This window comes from Ranitomeya variabilis, chromosome 3 (genome assembly GCF_051348905.1).
Source record: "Ranitomeya variabilis isolate aRanVar5 chromosome 3, aRanVar5.hap1, whole genome shotgun sequence".
In the NCBI taxonomy this organism is placed as follows: domain Eukaryota; kingdom Metazoa; phylum Chordata; class Amphibia; order Anura; family Dendrobatidae; genus Ranitomeya; species Ranitomeya variabilis.
Genome location: NC_135234.1, coordinates 607,255,624 through 607,280,100, shown reverse-complemented (window position 1 = coordinate 607,280,100; position 24,477 = coordinate 607,255,624). Strand labels below are relative to the sequence as shown.

The 24,477-nt window shown below is 44.6% G+C and overlaps 1 protein-coding gene across 8 annotated transcripts in view; it reads left to right on the top strand.

Moving 5' to 3' along the window:
* Positions 1–24,477, top strand: part of MTRF1 (mitochondrial translation release factor 1) — an 82,216-nt gene that overhangs the window by 42,293 nt on the left and 15,446 nt on the right. For 6 of the 8 annotated variants that reach the window (XM_077297308.1, XM_077297309.1, XM_077297310.1 and 3 more), the window contains 4 exons: positions 10,048–10,129; positions 11,121–11,228; positions 11,960–12,132; positions 12,218–12,335. In XM_077297308.1, coding sequence (XP_077153423.1) covers positions 10,048–10,129; positions 11,121–11,228; positions 11,960–12,132; positions 12,218–12,335 — 481 coding nt within the window. The remainder of the gene's footprint in view (positions 1–10,047; positions 10,130–11,120; positions 11,229–11,959; positions 12,133–12,217; positions 12,336–24,477) is intronic. The other 2 variants (XM_077297311.1, XM_077297312.1) reach the window with 1 other exon arrangement.

Sequence of the window (24,477 nt, the reverse complement as noted above, 5' to 3'; positions counted from 1 at the left end):
TTTCCATGGGAGACTAGACGCTGCACTACTTTGACCGCTTCTGCTACCCTCAGACGATGATCAGATAGCCTGTGTGTAGCAGAAATGCTCACTTGCTATGAGCGCCGACCACAGGGTGGCACTCATAGCAAACTGGCAATGACAACCATAGAGGTCTGCTGCAGACCTCTGATTGTCATGGCAACCCATCAGTGATCCGCGATCATGTGACGGGGTCATCGATGGGTGGGATTTGTGACAAGGTTCCGGTTAGGTGCAAGTAAAATGCCGCTGTGAGAAATTGACAGCAGAATTTAACTAGTTAACAGCCAGGGGTGAATCGTGATTCCACCCGCAGCTGTTGCGGGCATATATCAGCTGTATACATCAGCTGTCATATGCCCAATCGGGGGAGTCCAACATGGGCGTACTATTATGCCCAACATCGGAAAGGGGTTAAGGTCAGTGGGACGCAGCAGGGTGGGTAGTATTGTCCCCTGTTGTGAATTCTGCTCTTGGGCTCCCTCCGGTGGTTGTTTGTGGTAGTGCAGTTGTCTTGGGGTTGTAATGCGGGCAGGTGTTTCTGCTGATTGCAGCTCTATTAGGTATTTAGGTGTACAGGATCCATGAGTCCATGCCAGTTGTCCATTGTACTTGGAGGGATTGCATCTCTCTCTGGCTCCTCATGCCCTGCTGCCAATTCAGCTAAGATAAGTGTCTGTTTTTTTGTCTCTGTGCACACATGCTGTGTGCTTTGCAATTCAGTGCAATTCATTGTGTTTTTGTCCAGCTTAGACTTTGTTGGGATTTTTCAGTCATGCTGGATTCTCAGGAGATGCAGATATACTTTCTATGTCTGTAGTTAGATGTAGAATATTTGTATTATCTGCTGTGGATATTTTTAGGATTTTAATACTGACCGCTTAGAATTCTGTCCTATCCTTTTCTATTTAGCTAGAAGTGCCTCTTTTGCTAAATCCTGTTTTTCTGCCTGCGTGTGTTTTTCCTCTTATACTCACAGTCAATATTTGTGGGGGGCTGCCTATCCTTTGGGGTTCTGCTCTGAGGCAAGATAGAATTCCCATTTCCATCTATAGGGGTATTTAGTCCTCCGGCTGTGTCGAGGTGTCTAGGACGTGTTAGGTACATCCCACGGCTACTTCTAGTTGCGGTGTTAGTTTAGGGTTTGCGGTCAGTACAGGTACCACCTACTCCTGAGAAAGTCTCTCATGCGGCTCCAAGGTCACCGGATCATAACAGTACAACTGGCCAAAAATGAGTTAAATGCATCTCAGAAGAAGGGAAGAAAGAGCCATTTTTTTTTCTGTAGCCTGCTTTGTCTTTTCTTCCCTCTTTTCCTCTGGGTGACTGAGGAGTCTTGTGCTAGCATGGATGTTCAGGGATTAGTTTCTCGTATAGACCAGCTTGCTGCTAAGGTACAGGGTATTTCTGATTATATTGTTCAGACTCCGCTTTTAGAACCTAGGATTCCTACTCCTGATTTGTTTTTTGGGGACAGGTCCAAATTTTTGAGTTTTAAAAACAATTGTAAACTGTTTTTTGCTCTGAAGCCTCGTTCCTCTGGTGATCCCATTCAGCAGGTCAAAATTGTCATCTCCCTGCTGCGTGGCGACCCTCAGGATTGGGCATTTTCCCTGGAATCTGGGAATCCATCCTTGCTTAATGTAGATGCCTTTTTTCAGGCTCTAGGATTATTATATGATGAACCAAATTCTGTGGATCAAGCAGAGAAGACCTTGTTGGCCCTGTCTCAGGGTCAAGAAGCGGCAGAATTGTATTGTCAGAAATTTAGAAAATGGTCTGTGCTGACTAAATGGAATGAGGATGCTTTGGCGGCAATTTTCAGAAAGGGTCTTTCTGAATCTGTTAAAGATGTTATGGTGGGGTTTCCCACGCCTGTTGGTCTGAGTGATTCTATGTCTCTGGCCATTCAGATTGATCGGCGCTTGCGGGAGCGCAGAACTGTGCGCGCTGTGGCGTTGTCCTCAGAGCAGATGCCTGAGCCTATGCAGTGTGATAGGATTCTGTCTAGAACGGAACAACAAGGATTCAGACGTCCGAATAGGTTGTGTTTTTATTGTGGCGATGCTTCTCATGTCATTTCAGTCTGCCCAAAGCGTACAAAGAGAATCGCTAGTTCAGTTACCATCGGAACTGTACAACCTAAATTTCTGTTATCTGTGACCTTGATCTGCTCATTGTCGTCATTTTCTGTCATGGCGTTTGTGGATTCAGGCGCCGCTTTGAACTTAATGGACTTTGAATTTGCCAGGCGTTGTGGTTTTCCCTTGCAGTCTTTGCAGAACCCTATTCCTTTAAGGGGCATTGATGCTACACCTTTGGCTAAAAATAAACACCAGTTTTGGACACAGGTGACCATGTGCATGGCGCCAGCCCATCAGGAAGATTGTCGTTTTCTGGTGTTGCATAATTTGCATGATGCTATTGTGCTGGTTTTTCCATGGTTGCAGATACATAATCCTGTGTTGGATTGGAAGTCTATGTCTGTGACTAGTTGGGGTTGTCAGGGGGTTCATAATGACGTTCCTGTGATGTCAATCTCCTCCTCCTCCTCTTCTGAAGTTCCAGAGTTTTTGTCTGATTTTCAGGATGTATTCGTTGAGCCCAAGTCCAGTTCCCTTCCACCACATAGGGACTGTGATTGTGCTATTGACTTGATTCCAGGCTGTAAGTTTCCTAAGGGCCGACTTTTCAACCTGTCTGTGCCGGAACATACCGCCATGCGGAGTTATGTTAAGGAGTCTTTGGAGAAAGGGCATATTCGGCCATCTTCTTCACCAATGGGAGTGGGATTTTTTTTTGTTGCTAAGAAGGATGGCTCCTTGAGACCCTGTATTGATTATCGCCTCTTGAATAAGATCACGATCAAGTTTCAATACCCTTAACCTTTGCTTTCCGATTTGTTTGCCAGGATTAAGGGGGCTAGTTGGTTTACTAAAATTGACCTTCGGGGGCATATAATCTTGTTCGTATTAAGCAGGGTGACGAATGGAAAACTGCGTTTAATACGCCCGAAGGCCATTTTGAATACCTTGTGATGCCATTCGGGCTCTCTAATGCTCCATCTGTTTTTCAGTCCTTCATGCATGATATCTTCCTGAATTATCTTGATAAATTCATGATTGTATATTTGGATGACATCTTAATTTTTTCTGATGATTGGGAGTCTCATGTGAAACAGGTAAGGATGGTATTTCAGATCCTTCGTGATAATACTTTGTTTGTGAAGGGGTCTAAGTGTCTCTTTGGAGTGCAGAAGGTTTCTTTTTGGGGCTTTATTTTTTCTCCCTCATCTATAGAGATGGATCCGGTTAAGGTGCCGGCCATTCATTATTGGATTCAACCCACATCTGTGAAGAGCCTTCAGAAATTTTTGGGCTTTGCTAATTTTTATCGCCGTTTCATTGCTAACTTCTCCAGTGTGGTTAAACCCCTGACCGATTTGACGAAGAAAGGCACTGATGTAACGAATTGGTCCCCTGTGGCTGTCTCTGCCTTTCAGGAGCTTAAACGCCGATTTAGTTCTGCCCCGGTGTTGCATCAGCCAGATGTTTCTTTTCCGTTTCAGGTTGAGGTTGACGCTTCTGAGATTGGGGCAGGGGCCGTTTTGTCTCAGAGGAATTCTGATGGTTCCTTGATGAAACCGTGTGCCTTCTTTTCCCGTAAGTTTTCGCCTGCTGAACGCAATTATGATGTCGGCAATCGGGAGTTGTTGGCTATGAAGTGGGCGTTTGAGGAATGGCGACATTGGCTTGAGGGAGCCAAGCACCGTATTGTGGTCTTGGCCGAACATAAAAATCTGATTTACCTCGAATCTGCCAAGCGGCTGAATCCTAGACAGGCTCGATGGTCCCTGTTTTTCTCCCGATTTGATTTTGTGGTCTCGTATCTTCCGGGTTCTAAGAATGTTAAGGCTGATGCCCTCTCTAGGAGTTTTTTGCCTGATTCTACTGAGGTATTTGAGCCGGTCGGCATTCTGAAGGAAGGGGTGGTCCTTTCTGCCATTTCCCCTGATTTGCGACGGGTTCTGCAGGAATTTCAGGCTGACAAACCTGACCGCTGTCCAGTGGGGAAACTGTTTGTTCCTGATAGATGGACTAGTAGAGTGATTTCGGAGGTTCACTGTTCTGTGTTGGCTGGTCATCCTGGTATTTTTGGTACCAGAGATTTGGTTGGTAGGTCCTTTTGGTGGCCTTCTTTGTCGCGTGATGTGCGTTCTTTTGTGCAGTCCTGTGGGACTTGTGCGCGGGCCAAGCCTTGTTGTTCCCGTGCTAGTGGGTTGCTTTTGCCTTTGCCGGTCCCTGAGAGGCCCTGGACGCATATTTCTATGGATTTTATTTCAGATCTTCCGGTTTCCCAGAGGATGTCCGTTATCTTGGTGGTTTGTGACCGGTTTTCTAAGATGGTTCATTTTGTGCCTTTGCCTAAATTGCCTTCTTCTTCTGATTTGGTTCCGTTGTTTTTTCAGCATGTGGTTCGTTTGCATGGTATTCCGGAGAATATTGTGTCCGACAGAGGTTCCCAGTTTGTTTCTAGGTTTTGGCGGGCCTTTTGTGCTAGGCTGGGCATTGATTTGTCTTTTTCTTCCGCATTTCATCCTCAGACAAATGGCCAGACCGAGCGAACTAATAAGACTTTGGAAACTTATTTGAGATGCTTTGTGTCTGCTGATCAGTATGATTGGGTGGCTTTCTTGCCATTGGCCGAGTTTGCCCTTAATAATCGGGCTAGTTCGGCTACCTTGGTTTCGCCCTTCTTTTGTAATTTTGTTTTTCATCCTCGTTTTTCTTCGGGCCAAGTTGAACCTTCTGATTGTCCTGGTGTGGATTCTGTGGTTGACAGGTTGCAGCAGATTTGGGCTCATGTGGTGGACAATTTGGTATTGTCTCAGGAAGAGGCTCAGCGTTTTGCTAACCGTCATCGGTGTGTTGGTTCCCGACTTCGGGTTGGGGATTTGGTCTGGTTGTCTTCCCGTCATGTTCCTATGAAGGTTTCTTCCCCTAAGTTTAAGCCTCGGTTTATTGGTCCTTATAGGATTTCTGAGATTATCAATCCGGTGTCTTTTCGTTTGGCCCTTCCGGCCTCTTTTGCCATCCATAATGTTTTCCATAGATCTTTATTGCGGAAATATGTGGTGCCCGTTGTTCCCTCGGTTGATTCTCCTGCTACTGTGATGGTTGATGGGGAGTTGGAGTATGTGGTTGAGAAGATTTTGGATTCTCGCTTTTCGAGGCGGAGGCTTCAGTACCTTGTCAAATGGAAGGGTTATGGCCAGGAGGATAATTCTTGGGTTTTTGCCTCTGATGTCCATGCTGCTGATTTGGTCCGTTCCTTTCATCTGGCTCGTCCTGATCGGCCTGGGGGCTCTGGTGAGGGTTCGGTGACCCCTCTTCAAGGGGGGGTACTGTTGTGAATTCTGCTCTTGGGCTCCCTCCGGTGGTTGTTGGTGGTACTGCAGTTGTCTTGGGGTTGTAATCCAGGCAGGTGTTTCTGCTGATTGCAGCTCTATTAGGTATTTAGGTGTGCAGGATCCATGAGTCCATGCCAGTTGTCCATTGTACTTGGAGGGATTGCATCTCTCTCTGGCTCCTCATGCCCTGCTGCCAATTCAGCTAAGATAAGTGTCTGTTTTTTTGTCTCTGTGCACACATGCAGTGTGCTTTGCAATTCAGTGCAATTCATTGTGTTTTTGTCCAGCTTAGACTTTGTTGGGATTTTTCAGTCATGCTGGATTCTCAGGAGATGCAGATATACTTTCTATGTCTGTAGTTAGATGTAGAATATTTGTATTATCTGCTGTGGATATTTTTAGGATTTTAATACTGACCGCTTAGAATTCTGTCCTATCCTTTTCTATTTAGCTAGAAGTGCCTCTTTTGCTAAATCCTGTTTTTCTGCCTGCGTGTGTTTTTCCTCTTATACTCACAGTCAATATTTGTGGGGGGCTGCCTATCCTTTGGGGTTCTGCTCTGAGGCAAGATAGAATTCCCATTTCCATCTATAGGGGTATTTAGTCCTCCGGCTGTGTCGAGGTGTCTAGGACGTGTTAGGTACATCCCACGGCTACTTCTAGTTGCGGTGTTAGTTTAGGGTTTGCGGTCAGTACAGGTACCACCTACTCCTGAGAAAGTCTCTCATGCGGCTCCAAGGTCACCGGATCATAACAGTCCCCACAGCATTGTGTACAAAGAAGGGGAAGATGATCACACTCAGTCTGCTAATGGGGAGATTTAAGGTGCCTATACACCTTAGATAACTATTGGATGAACGCTCATTCAGCCGTCAGCTATCCCTCCCAACTCCCCATCATAAATCCTAGGCTCACACAAACGTTCAGGGGTCCTCTGTTGGGAGAGTAGAATAAACTGAAGCCAAAATCACCCGACAGCAGCCTATCTGCTTGCAGAATCAAAGGGTTGCACATTAGAAGGTTCGCTGATCCTTCTCAAATTGGCGGGTTTGGCTCAATACAGCTCAATTTACCATTTTGGAGTTCTGTACTTCTCATGTATGACCATGAATCCAAGTAAACTGTGGGCACAGGACCATGATAATCATGATTTTCGTCCACACTATGTTGTATGTTGTCTCTCTTGGATACACTTTATGTGGGTTGGGGAGAGGGCTGAATGTACAATTTTTCTACTGTATGCTCTCTGCTTGGATATTTTGCAGTCTTCCATTGGACAGCAACGCTTTTTAATGTTGATTTTTTTTTTTTTCCAGTTAGCAACTATATGGCCCCTTAATTTTAATTGCCAAAAGAAATGCAATAAATGTTTTACATATATACTGTATATATAAATTACAGACTTAAAGAAACACTGCCATTAAAGTTTTTATCTTCTTAATACACTGCTCAAGAAAAATAAAGGGAACACTTAAACAACAGAAGATAACTACAAGTGAATCAAACTTCTGGGAAATCAAACTGTCCACTTAGAAAGCATCACTGTTTGATAATCAATTTCACATGCTGTTGGACAAATGGAATAGACAACAGGTGGAAATTATTGGCAATTATCAAGCCAGACTCAATAAAGGAGTGGTTCTGCAGGCGGGGACCACAGACCACATCTCAGTACCGAGGCTTTCTGGCTGATGTTTTGGTCACTTTTGAATGTTGGTTGTGCTTTCACACTCGTGGTAGCATGAGACGGACTCTACAACCCACACAAGTGGCTCAGGTAGTGCAGCTCATCCAGGATGGCACATCAATGCGAGCTGTGGCAAGAAGGTTTGCTGTGTCTGTCAGCGTAGTGTCCAGAGGCTGGAGGCGCTATCAGGAGACAGGCGAGTACACCACGAGACGTGGAGGGGGCCGTAGGAGGGCAACAACCCAGCAGCAGGACCGCTACCTCAGCCTTTGTGCAAGGAGGAACAGGAGAAGCACTGCTAGAGCCCTGCAAAATGACCTCCAGCAGGCCACAAATGTGCATGTGTCTGCACAAACGGTTAGAAACTGTCTCCATGAGGATGGTCTGAGTGCCCGACGTCCACAGATAAGGGTTTTGCTCACAGCCCAACACCATGCAGGACGCTTGGCATTTGCCACAGTACACCAGGATTGGCAAATTCGCCACTGCCACCCTGTGCTCTTCACAGATGAAAGCAGGTTCACACTGAGCACATGTGACAGACGTGACAGTGTCTGGAGACGCTGTGGAGAGCGATCTGCTGCCTGGAACATCCTTCAGCATGACCGGTTTGGCAGTGGGTCAGTAATGGTGTGGGGCGGTATTTCTTTGGAGGGCCGCACAGACCTCCATGTGCTCGCCAGAGGTAGCCTGACTGCCATTAGGTACCGAGATGAGATCCTCAGACCCCTTGTGAGACCATATGCTGGTGCGGTTGACCCTGGGATCCTCCTAATGCAGGACAATGCCAGACCTCATGTGGCTGGACTGTGTCAGCAGTTCCTGCAAGATGAAGGCATTGAAGCTATGAACTGGCCCGCCCGTTCCCCTGACCCGAATCCGATTGAACACATCTGGGACATCATGTCTCGCACCATCCACCAACGTCACGTTACACCACAGACTGTCCAGGAGTTGGCGGATGCTTTAGTCCAGGTCTGGGAGGAGATCCCTCAGGAGACCATCCGCCACCTCATCAGCAGCATGCCCAGGTGTTGTAGGGAGGTCATACAGGCACGTTGAGGCCACACACTACTGAGCATCATTTCCTTGTCTTGAGACATTTCCACTGAAGTTGGATCAGCCTGTAACTTCATTTTCCACTTTGATTTTGAGCATCATTCCAACTGCAGACCTCCGTGGGATATTAGTTAGATTAGGTAGATAATGTTCTCAACACTGTCAGGACTCTGAACATTATTTTATTACCTTTTGTGCATTACTGCCCTTTTCCAAGATGGCGTCTTTGGTCTCATGTGCACTGTGTCTTCCTGCTATAAAACTCCACCCCAGCCTTCAGTCTGTGCTAGAGTATTCTGCCTTGCATCCAGCTCCTGACCTCTGATTACTCCCTGGTTATATACCTGCTCCTGTGAACCTGTGTGGTGATCCTGCTACTCTGCTCTGAGTTCCTGCTGCATACACCAGTTCCAGTAATCCTCCTTCATCTGCTGCTCGTGTTTACTTCCATCTGCATTTGCTGGACATGTAAGCTGTTGCTGCTTTGCAAGAACCTGAGACTGTTACCCAGGCCTCCCTGGTTGAGCTAAGATATGATTTGAACTGCCTTATAAGCATATCTATCTGTGTTTGGACTAAGACAAGGATTTATTCGTGTCAAGTATCCTCAAGAATAACTGTGCTTCATAGAATTTCTGCTTGATTGCATTTTCCTCTGAAGTTTTCTATAGACTGCTAAGCTGCGTTTAATATTTACACCAAGTGTTGTGGACTTGAGTTTCTCTCTGCACCTGTTTGAATCACCGTGTGATAATATAGAGTTCACCACTTATAAAACTGTGTCCTGTAGTTGTCTTGTTCCACGCAAAGAGTCTCCTGAGTTATCCCCTATAATTATTACAAACACATTCTACTATGCAATGAATAAAGATATACAACTGGAATATTTCATTCATTGATATCTAGGATGTGGGATTTTAGTGTTCCCTTTATTTTTTTGAGCAGTGTATACTGCAATCATATTATACAGCACTGTGTACTTACTATTGCTCATTTTGCCTTTCTACCTAGTAAATTCTTTTCTTTTTTTTGTGCACTATGTAGTAAAAGGAAGTCTCTCTTCCCTGCATGAATAATTCCCCTCTTTAACTCCTGACTCAGCTGTTCCATCCTCTCCCTGTCATGGACTTTTGCAATGATGACTCATGCAGGGAAAAGACACCTCCTGTTTCTACATAGAGCTTAGAACTAATCGGCTAGTCTGTTTTTAATCACGTGATGTCATAGACCTAATGGGAAATGAGAAAAATTAGCTGGGTAGAAAGGAAAAATGAGCAATTGTCAGTGCACAGTGCTTTATAATATGATACACTTTGATTGGAGTGCTTCTTTAAAGATATCCAGCATGTATTCATGGGGGAAGCCTGTCTACATGAGAAAAGTCTATAATGAGCAGGCTGCAAACTGCGTTTTGGCTGCTTTTTTTTCTGCAGCAAAACCTGATCTTGGCAGGAAAGAAGCTGCATCAAAAACTCAGGTTTAGGTTCGTTTTTGGTGCGTTTTTTTTCCTCTTTGTCCATGCTAATGTCCTTGGATTTTCAGCAGCAACAATGCAGCAAATAATGATACCTGCGTTTTTTTCAACACCCATTCAAGTCAATGGGTGAAAAAACGCAGCAAAAACGCTGAAAGAAGTGACATGCTCTATGTCCAAAAAACGCAGCAAAGCACAAAATACTGATCACACAAAAAAACAATGTGTGTGCATGAGATTTCTGATATCTCGTAGGCTTTGCTGGTATTGTAAAAATCAGCTGAAAATTAGCATAAAAGCAGCAAAAAAACACCCTGTGTGAACTTACCCTTTAACATAAATAACAGTGTTTTTTCTTGCTAAACCTGTTAATAATGTATTTTATTTTCTCTTTAGTTGCTACATTTTCTTGTGCCTCAGGAAAAATACGACATGAATGATGCTGTTTTAGAGGTTGTGTCCGGAAGAACTACTGGAGGTCAGCCCGCTTATTTTATTTAAAGGGATGTAACCTATTTACTGTAGCAATTTATATGTCCTTTGTTGTAGAAACCTAATCCGTCTTAAAAAAACGAGCAAAACAAATCACAGAACTTCTATAAATGTGTATTTCTTCTTTACTTTCCACTCAGACCCCATTTCAGCTTAATTGATCCCTAAATTTTATAGATTTTTATTTGGAATTTGGCTAAAAATATTCAGATGATTTCGAAGGTGGAATAATAGTAAAAAGAGAAGGAAAGTTTCTCAGCGCTTAAAGGGATTGCCAGGGCTTTATTGATGGACTCTCGACAGAATAGATCAGTATCTGATTGATCCAACATCCTTGATCAACTGTGACATGGACTTCAATAGGAGCTGATCTGCAGTACCCAAGAACGGCCACTAAACCGTGTACGGAGCTGTGCTATTACAGCTCATACACAGGACCTGAGGACCTGCTAACAAATAATCCTGGGGGCTCTGGATGTCGGACTCGCACCATTCTTACATTGACTTATGGAAAAGGGGAGGCCGTCAATAACCAAGTCTTTGACTACACCTTTACATATGAAAATCTACAGTATTTAGCTTGTCACACCCATATCATGGGTGATTTAATCTAAGTCTGGCAATAGAGAAGTTTGGAAATCATTACCTTTCAAATCTTGAGGCCTGCATGCAAACTAGAGTAAAGTTGGAAGAACCCAACAATATTGTCAGGATCGATAAGCTCACAGTGTGTGTATGGGGACCTCCTGACTCTTCGACAAAAGGTGTCAAGGAAGAGAAGGATCCTTTTTCGTCTCGGGGAGATAAGCCAATATCCACTGTCAGAGAACTCCAGCAGGTTCTCTGTCATAGAAAACCCGAGAACGCTCGGACAAGTGTTCCTGTGTATGGAGGAGTCGGGAGATCGCAGACTGCTATCTAACGTGCATGGGGGCCTTTACACAGTCTTCCACTTATAAACCGACGTTTCTTTTCAGGGGACATTTGCCAACAATTTACTGGTGAAGTTTTTGACATGTACAGAAATTATGCTGATTACAAGGCGTGGTCATTTGAGATTCTGAATTACACAGAAAATGACTATGGTAATGTGTTTCTTGCATTATTTTGTACTTTTAGGACTAAATGCTTGTACTTTGTAAAATGATGGAGTCACACATGCAGTGTTTTGAAAACCTATGAAACGACGACCGATTCTTCCTCTCCTGTCTTTGGCTTAATTAAAAAGTGCACCATAAAGTTAGAATCAGACTGACTGATGACAGTGCTTCAGTACAGCAATCCTGGGGGCCCCTGACAGATATCATTGCGTAGTAATGACAGTATGAGCATTATGGCTCATAGGGAAATGACCTTTGTTCAAGAACTTCGTCTGACTCACAATTTACTTTTTGGGCATCTGAAAAATAATAAGGGTTTGTCTATAGCTAAACATACACTTGAAATGACATCTAAGTGTGCACATTTATGTGTAGGGAGAGAAACTACTACCGAGTCCGTCAGGAGAAGGCTTATTCCCTTGATATCTTGTGATAGCCGGAGCTAGGAGGCCCCCATATACATTAGATTTATAGCCCATCTCTATGAAATCTGTAAGTTGGGTCAACACTTATCTTGCATGTATATTAGGTTATCCCACCAACACCTTCTTTTCAATGGGTTTATGTGCACTATCAGAGCCATGTATCCACTTTCAGAGCCATATGTCTGCCAGTATTAGAGCACACTGTACACTCGGACTGATTATTCTTATTGTGTAGCTGCTAAGGATTGGAAATTGTTTTTTTTTCCCTAAAACATACTATCCACATTGCAGGTGGGTTACACCATGCGGCTGCTCGCATTATAGGCGAGGGTGCATACAAGCGTTTAAAATATGAAGGTGGGATTCATAGGGTTCAGCGGATTCCCGAGGTGGGCTTGTCCTCTAGGATGCAGAGGATTCACACAGGAACCATGAGTGTAATCGTTCTGCCACAGCCTGATGAGGTAATATAAGTGGCAGGGCTAGTCTTTCTTTTTATGCCATAGTCTTACGGTTAAAGTGCGTATAAATCATCTTTTTTCTTTGCAGGTAGATATTAAAATTGACCCCAAAGAACTGAGAATTGATACATTCAGAGCCAAAGGGGCTGGAGGACAACATGTCAATACCACGGACAGCGCAGTGAGGATCGTTCATATTCCTACAGGTGGAGTCATCTGATCTATAAATTATCAGTTTTAATCCATGAAATTCCATGCCGTCCCAGCTCCTAGTGACACAGCAAATTTAGTTAGCATTTTCATTTTTTCCTCCTTTTCTTCCAATAACTTTTTTTAATTTTTTCATCAGCATGGTCGTATCAGGGCTTGTTCAGAGGATGAGTTGTAGTTTTGAAAGATGCCATTCACTTTATAATTTAATGTCTTGTGAAATGGTGGGGAAAAAACAGACCCGATTCCGCCATTGTTCTTTGGGTTTTGTTTTTATGGCATTCATTGAATGGTGAAAATGACCTGATAACACAATTCTCCAGTTCAGTACAATTATAGTGATATCAAACTTGTATAATGTTCTTATTTCATATATAATATATCCTACAAAAACCAACGGAGTTAAAGTCTAAGGATGTATATTAAAAGAAGTATATTTAAATAATTAAGCATAAAAAAAGATAACAAGACAGTAAATATGCGATACAAGTCAAACAGACAAAAAAGGCTCAGCTGTGAGGACTAGACCACATCACAATGAATAAACCGGATCAGAGAAAACTGTTCCTCCAGAATAACAGCATAGAGTGCTTTGTGCGAATGAAATCTAGCAGACAATGTCAAGTATGTCAGTATAGGGTTAATTGACACGCTCTAATCTTGGTAATTGCACATATGCCCCGAGCACAATATCATGCACAACCCTGCCACATGGCATAACTGTAATAATCAAGTGGAGCACCAAGCAAGAATATAGAGAACAATCTAGTGGAGGGACAGCTTACCTATGAGTGTGCCTGTGTGATGTGCGGTCCAGTGCAGCCCACACGCGCGTTTCGCATGAGCTTCTTCGGGGGGCTGTCAAACTACATGGATATATAGGATGTTTCAGTGGTCTATGTTTCTAATGTTATTATTTCAGTAGCTTTAAAAAAATAAATTAACTTGTGTCCTCATTTTATAAGACCCATAACTTTTTTTTTTTTCCTGTGGTGAGGCGATGTTATAAATCATACGGCGTTTCAGTCGCACTATGGTGGGAAAAAAACCCAAAACAATGTTGCTGCTTTTTTTCTTTACAGTATTTGCAATTTGAATTAAAAAATTTATATGCTCAAAGATCGGACTTTTACAAAAGTGGCAGTATGAAATGTGCTTATATTTTATTATTCTGAACTGGGGGAAAGTAGGGGATTTAATTTAATTTTTTTTTCATTCACATTACACTTTGTTATTTATTCCCCATGCAGGTATTGATCTTATGATCTTTTCATTGCCTGTACAGTATACTGCAGTACTTCAGTATAGCATTATATAGTACAAATCATGGTCTCCTATGAAACCCAGCCTGTGACTGCACAGAAATACCAAGATGGCAGCAAAGGTTACTGGCTGCGATCATAGGGATACTGATGGGCATCTGTTGTGATCCGCTTTTTGGGCTCCCCTAGTGGTGGCTGGTGGTACTGGAGACTTGTGTGTTCTTTTCTGCCTCAGCTCACCTGCTTCCATCAGTTTTGGGAGTTCCCTATTTAGCCTTGCTCTCCAGTCACTTCCTTGCCGGTCATCATTGTAACCTGAGTCTTTCAGTTGCATGTTCCTGCTACCAGTCTGCTGATCAGCTAAGTGGACTCTTGTCCTTTTTGTTTTGTATTTTTTGTCCAGTTTACAGTTTGTCATTTCCTGTTACTGGAAGCTCTTGTGGACTGAAATTGCCACTCCTGTGTCATGAGTTGACACAGGAGTCTTAAAGTAATTTCAGGATGGGTTTTTGAAAGGGTTTTTCAGCTGACCGTGAAGTCCTCTTTTGTATCCTTCCTCTATCTAGTAAGTGGACCTCGCTTTGCTAAATCTACCTTCATACTGTGTATGTCTTTTCCTCTGAACTCACCGTTAATATATGTGGGGGCTACTATCATCTTTGGGGAATTTCACTAGAGGTAAGCCAGGTCTGTTCCTTCCTCTTCCAGGCGTAGTTAGTTCTCCGGCTGGCGCATGGCATCTAGGCAGCCGTAGGAATGCTTCCTGGCTACTGTTAGTTGTGTGGTAGATTTAGGTCACGGTCAGCTTGAGTTTCCATCACCCGAGGGCTAGTCTGTTATTTTGTGTTTCTGATGTTCCCATGCCATTGGGGAATCATGACAGTATGACCGGCCACTGTTAAAGTAATTGGCAGAAGAAAGGAGAGTAAAAGAAGTCTGTAGATTTTTTTTTTTTTTTTTTTCCTCACATGTTTGCTACTTAGTTGGCTCAGTTGTATTTCTGCTCTGTTTACAGCCTTGCCTTTCTCTCCTTCTAATCCTTGAATGGCTCTGATCTCTCCGGTTTAAGGATGGACTCTCAGAGTTTGGCTGCAGGTTTAAATAATCTTGCTACGAAGGTTCAGAATTTACAAGATTATGTTATACGTACTCCTATTTCTGAACCTAAGATTCCTACACCAGAGGTATTTTCCGGAGATAGATCTCGGTTTCTGAATTTCAAATGTAATTGTAAATTATTCCTTTCTCTCAGACCTCACTCCTCTGGAGATCCTGCTCAGCAGGTTAAGATTGTGATTTCTTTGCTGCGAGGTGACCCTCAAAATTGGGCATTTTCATTGACACCAGGGGATCCTGCGTTGCTCAATGTGGATGCGTTTTTTCTGGCTTTAGGGTTGCTGTATGAGGAACCTAATTTGGAGATTCAAGCTGAAAAAGCTTTAATAGCCCTGTCTCAAGGGCAAGATGAAGCTGAGATATACTGCCAAAAATTTCGTAAATGGTCTGTGCTTACTCAGCGGAATGAGTGTGCCCTAGCGGCAATTTTCAGAGAAGGCCTTTCTGATGCCGTTAAGGATGTCATGGTGGGGTTTCCTACGCCCACAGGTCTGAATGAGTCCATCACAATGGCGATTCAGATTGATCGGCGTTTGCGGGAGCGCAAACCCGTGCACCATTTGGCGGTATCTTCTGAAGGGACGCCAGAGAAAATGCAATGTGACAGAGTTCTGTCAAGAAGCGAGCGGCAGAATTATAGGCGCAAAAATGGCTTGTGCTTCTACTGTGGTGATTCCGCGCATGTTATATCAGCATGCTCTAAACGTACTAGGAAGGTTGACAAGTCTGTTTCTATTGGCACTTTACAGTCTAAATTTCTTCTGTCTGTAACTCTGATTTGTTCATTATCAGTTATTACCGTGGATGCCTATGTGGACTCTGGCGCCGCTCATGGATTGGTCCTTCGCCAGGCGCTGTGGGTTTGATTTGGAGCCTCTGGAAGTTCCTGTACCTCTGAAGGGTATTGATTCTACACCTCTGGCTTGTAATAGACCACAGTTCTGGACGCAAGTGACTATGCGTATGACTCCAGACCATCAGGAGATGATTCGCTTCCTCGTGTTGCATAATTTACATGATGTGTTAGTGCTTGGATTACCATGGTTGCAATCTCATAACCCAGTACTGGACTGGAAAACTATGTCTGTGTTAAGCTGGGGATGTCGGGGGGCTCATGGGGACATACCTTTGGTTTCTATCTCGTCATCTATTCCCTCTGAGGTTCCGGCATTTTTGTCGGATTTTGGGGATATTTTTGAAGAGCCTAAAATTGGTTCTCTCCCTCCCCACAGAGAGTGTGATTGCGCCATAGATCTGATTCCAGGCAGTAAATTTCCAAAGGGTCGTTTGTTTAACCTATCTGTACCTGAGCATGCTGCCATGCGAGAGTATGTTAAGGAGTCCCTGGAAAAGGGACATATTCGTCCTTCTTCATCACCTTTAGGAGCTGGGTTTTTCTTTGTCTCTAAAAAGGATGGCTCGCTGAGGCCTTGTATTGATTATCGACTCCTGAATAAAATTACTGTCAAATATCAGTATCCGTTGCCGCTGCTTACTGATTTGTTTGCTCGCATAAGGGGGGCTAAGTGGTTCTCCAAGATTGATCTCCGTGGGGCGTATAATTTGGTGCGAATTAAGCAAGGGGATGAGTGGAAAACCGCATTTAATACGCCTGAGGGCCACTTTGAGTATTTAGTAATGCCTTTCGGCCTTTCTAATGCACCTTCAGTTTTTCAGTCCTTTATGCATGATATTTTCCGTGAATATCTGGATAAATTTATGATTGTGTATTTGGACGATATTTTGATTTTTTCTGAGGACTGGGAGTCTCATGTTCAGCAGGTCAGGAGGGTTTTTCAGGTCTTGCGGGAGAATTCTCTGTGTGTAAAGGGTTCTAAGTGTGTTTTTGGGGTTCAAAAGATTTCCTTTTTGGGGTACATTTTTTCCCCTTCTTCTGTTGAGATGGACCCTGTCAAGGTTCGGGCTATTTGTGACTGGACGCAGCCTACTTCTCTAAAGGGTCTTCAGAAGTTCTTGGGCTTTGCTAATTTTTATCGTCGATTTATAACTGGTTTTTCTGGTGTTGCTAAGCCTCTTACGGATTTGACTAAGAAGGGTGCTGATGTTGCCAATTGGTCCTCTGCCGCTGTGGAGGCCTTTCGGGAACTTAAGCGCCGCTTTTCGTCTGCCCCTGTGTTGCGCCAGCCTGATGTCTCTCTCCCCTTTCAGGTTGAGGTCGATGCTTCCGAGATCGGAGCGGGGGCGGTTTTGTCGCAGAAAAGTTCCGATTGCTCAGTGATGAGACCTTGTGCGTTCTTTTCTCGAAAATTTTCTGCCGCCGAAAGAAATTATGATGTCGGTAATCGGGAGCTTTTGGCCATGAAGTGGGCATTTGAGGAGTGGCGTCATTGGCTTGAGGGTGCTAGACATCAGCTGGTGGTTTTGACTGATCACAAGAATCTGATTTATCTTGAGTCTGCCAGGCGCCTGAATCCTAGACAGGCGCGCTGGTCGTTGTTTTTCTCTCGGTTTAATTTTGTGGTCTCATATCTACCAGGTTCTAAGAATGTGAAGGCAGATGCCCTTTCTAGGAGTTTTGAGCCTGATTCCCCTGGTGATTCGGAACCTACAGGTATCCTTAAGGATGGGGTGATATTATCCGCTATTTCCCCAGATCTGCGACGTGCTTTGCAAGAGTTTCAGGCGGATAGACCTGATCGCTGTCCACCTGGTAGACTGTTTGTTCCTGATGATTGGACCAGTAGAGTCATCTCGGAGGTTCATTCTTCTACGCTGGCGGGTCATCCTGGAATTTTTGGTACCAGGGATTTGGTGGCTAGATCCTTCTGGTGGCCATCTCTGTCTCGAGATGTACGTGTTTTTGTGCAGTCTTGTGATGTGTGTGCTCGGGCCAAGCCTTGTTGTTCTAGGGCTAGCGGGTTGTTGTTGCCCTTGCCTATTCCGAAGAGGCCTTGGACGCACATCTCGATGGACTTTATTTCTGATCTTCCTGTCTCTCAGAGGATGTCTGTTATCTGGGTGGTGTGTGACCGTTTTTCTAAGATGGTTCATTTGGTGCCATTGCCGAAGTTGCCTTCCTCGTCTGAGTTGGTTCCTTTGTTTTTTCAAAATGTGGTTCGCTTGCATGGTATTCCTGAAAATATCGTTTCTGATAGGGGTACCCAGTTCGTTTCTAGATTTTGGCGGGCATTCTGTGCCAGGTTGGGCATTGATTTGTCTTTTTCGTCTGCCTTCCATCCTCAGACTAATGGCCAGACGGAGCGAACTAATCAGACTTTGGAGACGTATTTGAGGTGTTTTGTGTCTGCGGATCAGGATGATTGGGTTGCCTTTTTGCCGTTGGCGGAGTTTGCTCTTAATAATCGGGCTAGTTCGGCCACTTTGGTTTCCCCTTTCTTTTGCAATTCGGGGTTTCATCCCCGTTTTTCTTCTGGTCAGGCGGAGTCTTCGGATTGTCCTGGAGTAGATGCTGTGGTGGATCGGTTGTATCGGATTTGGGAACAAGTGGTGGACAATTTGAATTTGTCCCAGGAGAGGACTCAGCGGTTTGCTAACCGCCAGCGTCGGGTTGGTCCTCGCCTTCGTGTTGGGGACTTGGTGTGGTTGTCTTCCCGTTTTGTCCCAATGAGGGTTTCTTCTCCTAAATTTAAGCCTCGGTTCATCGGTCCCTATAGGATTTTGGAGATTATTAACCCTGTTTCCTTTCGTTTGGACCTCCCGGCATCTTTCGCTATCCATAATGTGTTCCATCGGTCGTTGTTGCGGAGATACGAGGTGCCGGTGGTTCCTTCTGCTGAGCCTCCTGCTCCTGTGCTGGTTGAGGGTGAATTGGAGTACGTTATAGAGAAGATCTTGGACTCCCGTATTTCCAGGCGGAGACTCCAGTATCTGGTTAAATGGAAGGGCTATGGTCAGGAAGATAATTCTTGGGTAACTGCCTCTGATGTTCATGCCTCGGATTTGGTTCGTGCCTTTCATAGGGCTCATCCAGGTCGCCCTGGCGGTTCTTGTGAGGGTTCGGTGCCCCCTCCTTAAGGGGGGGGTACTGTTGTGATCCGCTTTTTGGGCTCCCCTAGTGGTGGCTGGTGGTACTGGAGACTTGTGTGTTCTTTTCTGCCTCAGCTCACCTGCTTCCATCAGTTTTGGGAGTTCCCTATTTAGCCTTGCTCTCCAGTCACTTCCTTGCCGGTCATCATTGTAACCTGAGTCTTTCAGTTGCATGTTCCTGCTACCAGTCTGCTGATCAGCTAAGTGGACTCTTGTCCTTTTTGTTTTGTATTTTTTGTCCAGTTTACAGTTTGTCATTTCCTGTTACTGGAAGCTCTTGTGGACTGAAATTGCCACTCCTGTGTCATGAGTTGACACAGGAGTCTTAAAGTAATTTCAGGATGGGTTTTTGAAAGGGTTTTTCAGCTGACCGTGAAGTCCTCTTTTGTATCCTTCCTCTATCTAGTAAGTGGACCTCGCTTTGCTAAATCTACCTTCATACTGTGTATGTCTTTTCCTCTGAACTCACCGTTAATATATGTGGGGGCTACTATCATCTTTGGGGAATTTCACTAGAGGTAAGCCAGGTCTGTTCCTTCCTCTTCCAGGCGTAGTTAGTTCTCCGGCTGGCGCATGGCATCTAGGCAGCCGTAGGAATGCTTCCTGGCTACTGTTAGTTGTGTGGTAGATTTAGGTCACGGTCAGCTTGAGTTTCCATCACCCGAGGGCTAGTCTGTTATTTTGTGTTTCTGATGTTCCCATGCCATTGGGGAATCATGACAGGCATCCAAAGAGATGTGCCACTGGGATGGTGTGACTTAAATGCCCTTTGTTTTTAACCCCTTTCTGACATTGGATGTAATATTCCGTCCATGTGACCTGGGCCTATTTGACCTAGGATGGAATATTACGTCATCGTGAGCTGCATGGGAGTGCAGCAGGCAGGATCTGCATGGGAGTACAGCAGGCAGGATCTGCATGGGAGTGCAGCAGGCAGGATCATGCAACCTTACACAACATAGACTGCAAACAGGAAGGTTCCTCAGGCACCTCCCCAGTGGAGAGGAAGCAATATATACCTAATGCCGCTCAACCATTGGCTCGGGAGGAAATAGCAAGTGCACGCGCTGGCCCTTTAACAGGGCGGGAGTGCACGTGCGCGTGCCCTAAGGACATGGCTAGAGGACCACCTGGAAGCATGCAGAGCATGGGAAAGAGAAGAACTGTCCGCAGCATAGGTGAGTGAAGTGACACGCCGGAGACCTTGCATGATCAGCAAGTCTCTTTCAGTGCAGAGCTGACCGTTTCTATGGCACGGCAATGCTGCTTCATCTCCATGTTATAGAAGCGATCAGCCTACAAAAAATGATTTACCCCATAGTGGGACTCAGTAAAAAAGTAAGAAAAAAAAGTGTTTAATACTAAAAATATTTGAAAAAAGAAAAAAATCAAAAATAATAAAAAATCAATATATATTTTATCTTTAAATAAATATTTGAAAAAAAACAATAAATGTACGCATATTTGGTATCCCCGCATCCGCAACGACCCAACCTATAAGGCTTATATGCACACTTTGCGGATTGTATGCATTTTTTGCCGCGTTTTTTCGCCGCGAAAACGCATACACAACACAGCCCATTGAATTCAGTGGGATTCCGCAATACTGTGCTAATGCTGTGTATTTTTCTGCAGCAGAATCGCATCGCGGAAAAATACGCAGCATGCTCATTCTTTGTGCGGAATGGCGGCGATTCCGCACACATAGGAATGCATTGATCCGCTTACTTTATGCATGGGGCTATGCCCACCATGCGCAAGGTAAGCGGATCATGTGCAGATGGTACCCGGGTGTGGAGGAGAGGACACTCTCCTCCAGGGCCTGGGTACCATATTCCTGTTAAAAAAAAAATAATTAAAATAAAAAATAGTTATATACTCACCTTCTGGCGGCCCCCGGATCCAGCCCAGGCCTTAACGATGCTCCTGGCAGCTCCCGTTCCCAGTGATGCCTTGCGACAATGACCTATGATGACGTAGTGGTGTCGCGTGATGCTACGTCATCTGGGGTCATTGCCACGAGGCATCACTGAGAACGGGAGTTGCCAGGAGCATCGCGAGGATCGGGAAGGCTGCGGGGGCCGCCGGAAGGTGAGAATATCACAATTTTTTAAATTATTTTTAACATTATATCTTTTTACTATTGATGCTGCATAGGCAGCATATATAGTAAAAAGTTGGTCACACTTGTCAAACACTATGTTTGACAAGTGTGACCAACCTGTCATTCAGATGCTACAGATCGCTTGGAAAACGCTAGCATTCTGCAAGCTAATTACGCTTGCAAAACGCTAGTGTTTAGCGGGAAAACGCATGACAATTCCGCATGCGGAAATTTCCGCGGGAATTCAGCAATGTGTGCACATAGCCTAACTGTCTCACTAGTTAACCCCTTTATTGAACACCTTAAAAAAACTAAAAAACAAGGCAAAAAGCAATACTTTATCATCATTGTTGTGAATTCCGTTCTCGGGCTCTCTCCTGTGGTCGTGAATGGTACTTTGGTGAGTTCGGTCCTTGGACACCCTCTGGTGGCTTTGAGTGGAACTGCTGATCTTTGAGGTTGGCTTTCTCAGCTGCCCTCGCTTATTGCTTTTGCTGGCTTCCCTATTTAACTCTGCTTAGATCGTTAGTTCATGCCACAGCTGTCAATGTCTCAGTACTGGTTCAGATCTCTCTTGGATTTCTCAGATGACCTGTCTACTCCAGCAGAAGCTAAGTCCCTGCTAATTCATTTGCTGTTTATTGGTTTTTGAATATATTTTTCAGTACTTGCTATGTTTCTAGTCCAGCTTGCTATTATGATATTTCCTTGCTAGCTGGAAGCTCTGGGGGTGCAGAGCTGCACCTCCACACCGTGAGTCGGTGTGGAGGTCTTTTTGCACACTCTGCGTGGTTTTTGTCGTTTTTAATACTGACCGCATAGTTCCCTTTCCTATCCTCTGTCTTTCTAGTGAAGATTCGGCCTCCTTTGCTAAAATCTGTTTCATTCCTGTGTTTGTCTCTTCCCTCTTAACTCACAGTCAATATTTGTGGGGGCTACCTTTTCCTTTGGGGAATTTCTCTGAGGCAAGGTAGGCTGCTATTTCTATCTTTAGGGGTAGTTAGCTCTTAGGCTGTGAAGAGGCGTCTAGGGAGAGTTAGGCACGCTCCACGGCTATTTCTAGTGTGTGTGTTGGGATTAGGGATTGCGGTCAGTAAAGTTACCACCTCCTCAGAGCTTGTCCCAGGTTTTCCGTTTTAACCATCAGGTCATTCCGGGTGCTCCTAACCACCAGGTCCATAACAGTACAGCTGGCCCACAAAGTGTTAATGCATCTCAAAAGAGGGATAAGAGAAGTTCTGAGTCAATTTTTTTTTCTTTACAGCTTGTTTTGTCTTTCTTTTCCCCTTAACCTCTGGGTGGTTCAGGACTCAGGTGTAGATATGGATATTCAAGGTTTGTCCTCTTGTGTGGATCAACTCACTGCAAGGGTACAAAGTATTCAAAATTATGTAGTTCAGAATCCGATGTTAGAGCCTAGAATTCCAATTCCTGATTTGTTTTCTGGGGATAGATCTAAATTTCTGAATTTCAAAAATAATTGCAGACTGTTTCTTGCTCTGAAACCCCGCTCCTCTGGTGACCCCATTCAGCAAGTAAAGATTATTATTTCTTTGTTGCTAGGCGACCCGCAAGACTGGGCATTCTCCCTTGAGCCAGGAAATCCTGCATTGGTTAATGTAGATGCATTTTTCCTAGCGCTTGGATTGCTTTATGACGAACCAAATTCTGTGGATCAGGCAGAAAAGATCTGGCTGGCTCTATGTCAGGGTCAGGATGAAGCAGAAGTATATTGCCAGAAGTTTAGAAAGTGGTCTGTGCTTACACAATGGAATGAGTATGCCCTGGCAGCAATTTTCAGAAAGGGTCTTTCTGAAGCCCTTAAAGATGTTATGGTGGGGTTCCCCACGCCTGCTGGTCTGAATGAATCAATGTATTTGGCCATTCAGATTGATCGGCGTTTGCGCGAGCGCAAAGTTGTGCACCATTTGGCGGTGTCCTCTGAGCAGAGGCCTGAGCCTATGCAATGTGATAGGACTTTGACCAGAGCTGAACGGCAAGAACACAGACGTCAGAATGGGCTGTATTTTTACTGTGGTGACTCCACTCATGCTATTTCTGATTGTCCTAAGCGCACTAGGAGGTTCGCTGGGTCTGTCACCGTTAGTACTGTACAGCCTAAATTTCTCTTGTCTGTTACTCTGATTTGCTCATTGTCGTCCTACTCTGTTATGGCATTTGTGGATTTGGGCGCTGCCTTGAACTTGATGGACTTTGAGTTTGCCAGGCGCGGTGGTTTTTCCTTGGAGCCTTTGCAGAGTCCTATTCCCTTAAGGGGGATTGATGCTACGCCATTGGCCAAGAATAAACCTCAGTACTGGACTCAGCTGACCATGTGCATGGCTCCTGCACATCAGGAAAATATTCGCTTTTTGGTGTTGCATAATTTGCATGATGTTGTCGTGTTGGGTTTGCCATGGTTACAGGTTCATAATCCAGTACTGGATTGGAAATCAATGTCTGTGTCTAGTTGGGGTTGTCAAGGGATACATAGTGATGTTCCTTTGATGTCAATTTCTTCTTCCACTCCTTCTGAAGTCCCTGAGTTTTTGTCGGATTACCAGGATGTATTTGATGAGCCCAAGTCCAGTGCCCTACCTCCTCATAGGGACTGTGATTGCGCTATTAATTTGATTCCTGGTAGTAAGTTCCCTAAGGGCCGACTTTTCAATTTATCTGTGCCAGAACATGCCGCTATGCGGAGTTATGTAAAGGAGTCCTTGGAGAAAGGGCATATTCGCCCATCTTCGTCACCGTTGGGAGCAGGGTTCTTTTTTGTGGCCAAGAAGGATGGCTCTCTGAGACCCTGTATAGATTACCGCCTTCTCAATAAAATCACGGTCAAATTTCAGTACCCTTTGCCTCTGCTGTCTGATTTGTTTGCTCGGATTAAGGGGGCTAGTTGGTTTACCAAGATTGACTTTCGAGGGGCGTATAATCTTGTGCGTATTAAACAGGGAGATGAATGGAAAACAGCATTTAATACGTCCGTGGGCCATTTTGAGTACCTGGTGATGCCATTCGGGCTTTCTAATGCTCCATCTGTGTTTCAGTCCTTTATGCACGACATCTTCCGGAAGTATCTGGATAGGTTGATGATTGTATATTTGGATGATATTTTGGTCTTTTCGGATGATTGGGAGTCTCATGTGAGGCAGGTCAGGATGGTATTCCAGGTCCTTCGTGCTAATGCGTTGTTTGTGAAGGGGTCTAAATGCCTCTTTGGAGTTCAGAAGGTTTCCTTTTTGGGCTTCATTTTTTCCCCTTCTACTATCGAGATGGACCCTGTTAAAGTTCAGGCCATTTATGATTGGACTCAACCTACATCTGTGAAGAGTCTTCGGAAGTTTCTGGGCTTTGCTAATTTTTACCGTCGCTTCATTGCTAATTTTTCTAGTGTGGTTAAGCCTTTGACTGATTTGACGAAGAAAGGCGCTGATGTGGTGAATTGGCCCCCTGCGGCCGTTGAGGCTTTTCAGGAGCTTAAACGTCGCTTTACTTCGGCCCCTGTGTTGCGTCAGCCAGATGTTTCGCTCCCTTTTCAGGTCGAGGTTGATGCTTCTGAGATTGGGGCAGGGGCTGTTTTGTCTCAGAGAAGTTCTGATGGCTCTTTGATGAAGCCATGTGCTTTCTTTTCTAGAAAGTTTT